The sequence below is a fragment of the Triticum aestivum genome, chromosome 2D (assembly GCF_018294505.1).
Source record: "Triticum aestivum cultivar Chinese Spring chromosome 2D, IWGSC CS RefSeq v2.1, whole genome shotgun sequence".
In the NCBI taxonomy this organism is placed as follows: Eukaryota; Viridiplantae; Streptophyta; class Magnoliopsida; order Poales; family Poaceae; genus Triticum; species Triticum aestivum.
In genome coordinates this window covers 423,355,044-423,358,086 of record NC_057799.1, presented here as the reverse complement: position 1 = coordinate 423,358,086, position 3,043 = coordinate 423,355,044, and the positions used below count along the sequence as shown (strand labels likewise).

At 42.6% G+C, this 3,043-nt stretch overlaps 1 protein-coding gene across 1 annotated transcript in view; it reads left to right on the top strand.

Annotated features, from left to right (window-relative positions):
- Positions 1 to 2,288: 2,288 nt before the first annotated feature.
- The window catches only part of LOC123055814 (uncharacterized), a 3,766-nt gene continuing 3,011 nt past the window's right edge, over positions 2,289 to 3,043 (top strand). Inside the window, exons 1-2 of the mRNA XM_044479662.1 lie at positions 2,289 to 2,299; positions 2,864 to 3,043. Coding sequence (XP_044335597.1) covers positions 2,289 to 2,299; positions 2,864 to 3,043 — 191 coding nt within the window. The remainder of the gene's footprint in view (positions 2,300 to 2,863) is intronic.

Sequence of the window (3,043 nt, the reverse complement as noted above, 5' to 3'; positions counted from 1 at the left end):
CCCTCCCCACATATATAGATAGGTGGGAGGGGAGGAGAGGCAACCAAGAGGCGCCCCAAGTAGGCCGAATCCTACTTGGGGTTCCTCCCCAATTCGGCCCCCCTTCCTTATTTTACCGAAGAGGAAAAGGGAAGAGTGAAGGGAGGAAGGAAAGGGGGGTCGAACCCCCTCTTCCTTCTCCCAATTGGCCTCCTACCATAGGGGGGCGCCACCCCTTGTGGGCTGGTGTTCTCCCCTCTCATGGCCCATATGGCCCATTATTCGGGTTCCGGTAACCCCCCCGGTACTCTGATAAATATCCTATACACTCTGGAACACTTCCGGTGTCCGAATACTATCATCCTATATATCAATCATTACCTCTCGACCATTTTGAGACTCCTCGCCATGTCCGTGATCTCATCCGGGGCTCCAAACAACACTCGGTCACCAAATCACATAACTCATATACTAAATCGTCATCGAATGTTAAGCGTGCGGACCCTACGGGTTCGAGAACTATGTAGACATGACCGAGACACCTCTCCGGTCAATAACCAATAGCAGAACCTGGATGCTCATATTGGCTCCTACATATTCTACGAAGATCTTTATCGGTCGAACCGTTATGACAACATACATTATTCCCTTTGTCATCGGTATGTTACTTGCCCGAGATTCGATCGTCGGTATCCACATACCTAGTTCAATCTCGTTACCGACAAGTCTCTTTACTCGTTCCGTAATACATCATCTCGCAACTAACTCCTTAGTCACTTTGCTTGCAAGGCTTCTTATGATGTGTGACAAATCCTAATCTCGATCTATGCCAACCCAACAAACACCTTCGGAGATACATGTTGGGCATCTTTATAATCATCCCAGTTACATTGTGACGTTTGATAGCACACAAGGCATTCCTCCGGTATCCGGGAGTTGCATAATCTCATAGTCGGAGGAATATGTATTTGACATGAAGAAAGCAATAGCAATAAAACTGAACGATCATAATGCTAAGCTAATGGATGGGTCATGTCCATCACATCATTCTCCTAATGATGTGATCCCGTTATCAAATGACAACTCATGTCCATGGTTAGGAGCTTAACCATCTTTGATCAACGAGCTAGTCAAGTAGAGGCTCACTAGGGACACAGTGTTTGTCTATGTATTCACACATGTATTATGGTTTCCGATAAATACAATTCTAGCATGAATAATAAACAATTATCATGAATAAGGAAATATAAAATAACAACTTTATTATTGCCTCTAGGGCATATTTCCTTCACATACAACATGGGCTATTACCTTGCAAATGAGATATATCTGCAGTGGACTACTTTTGTGAAGCCAATTTCCTGCCCCCCCCCAAGGTAGGAAAGACTACTTCCATAATGCTTAAGCGACCGCTAGGAAACTCTACTTCTATAATGCTTAAGCGACCGCTAGGGATGTGGAAAGGACTTTTGGGATTTCGCAAGCCCAATTTGCTATTGTGCGAGGATCGGCTAGGTTTGGGGGTCAAGAAATTCTTTGGTGCATCATCACAATCTGTGTGATCATGCACAACATATTATTGAGAATGAGAGTGGAAATATTTTGATCACACCTTCTATGAACACATGGGAGAACCGGTACAACCGCCTAGAAGAGAAGACCAAATTCGACGCTTTCTTGAGGTGTACCATGGCATTCCAGATTCTGATAGGCCCGCATATCTTCAAAAGTATCTCATCGAAGAGTTGTGGGCATGGCATGGGCAACAATACCACTAGTTTATATCTATGTTCATGCCATAGATGATGAACTTTGTTGTTATGTGTATTGAATTCGATGTTGTGGACTGATAAACTATGTAATAATTTTGATTTTGTGGATTGATGAATTTGATGTTATGTTTGTATTATTTGTTTTTTATTCATTTGGGATGAGTTTGATATTACATGTTTCAATATGTATGCAATTGTAGTGCCCTATTTTAGGCCGGCTGTTGGAGCAGTGGTGCCCTATTTTAGGGCTGCTGTTGGAGAAGAAAAAGATTTGGTGCCGTAAAACTCATCTTTTGTGCCCTAAAGCAGTTTTCAATGCCCAGTTATAGGGCCGCTGTTATAGATGCTTCAACCGGTACAACTAACATAGAAAACCTATGCTACAAGTTAATTTTTTTTGAAAATAATTGAGTATATTAACATAATATATATCAATCATGTTGTAATTATAAATTCAACTTACAGATTGAAAAAAGATAAATCGTGCTATGAATGACAGTTAATTTAACCGTGCTATGAACTGGCCTCGTTAACACCATGATGAATTTGTAATTTGAACTAAGACCACGCCATTTGTTTTGGATCAGAGGGAATATTTTTGTTATGCTAGCTGCTAGCTAAATTTGCAACTGAAATATACCAGGTGCTCCTACACCTTTAATGCTCCCATGCTCTCAACATTCAAAAACAAATTTCAATGTTTCACGAAATTTCAGAAATAAGTGTGAATGTTCACGGGTCATGTTTCTACAATCCCTAAAATCTGCAAATCTAAACTCAAAACACACATGGAGGAAACAAAAGTAAATCTGCATGAATAGTGTCAAAAAAAAGTGCCACAAAAAGACAAAACCAGAAAACACACTATTCACATCCAGATCTATTTTTTTTGTTTCGCCATGTGTGTTTTGAATTTGATTTAAAAAATTTAGGGGTAATATAGACATCTCTTGTGAATGTTAATTTGTTTTTTTTAGATTTGTTTTTTGAAATGTTGGGAGCATGGATATGCACTCTGGCGCGAGGAGGCGGCTACCGGCTAGCCAGCGAGCCTAGCCGGGAGTACGGCACAGTTGACGTTCATCCACGTAAAGCCGTTCAAAACGTACCAGAAAAATCACTCAAATTCCCTCCCCCCTTCCGTTCCTCTCGACGCTGCTCGCTAAACCACCGTCCCCCTCCCCCTCCCATGGCCGCGCCCGCCCTCCTTTCCCTCTCCCCCGCCGTATCCAGGCACCCCCACCCCCTCTTCTCCCACACCCACTCGCCTCGCCACCTCCGCCTCACCCCTC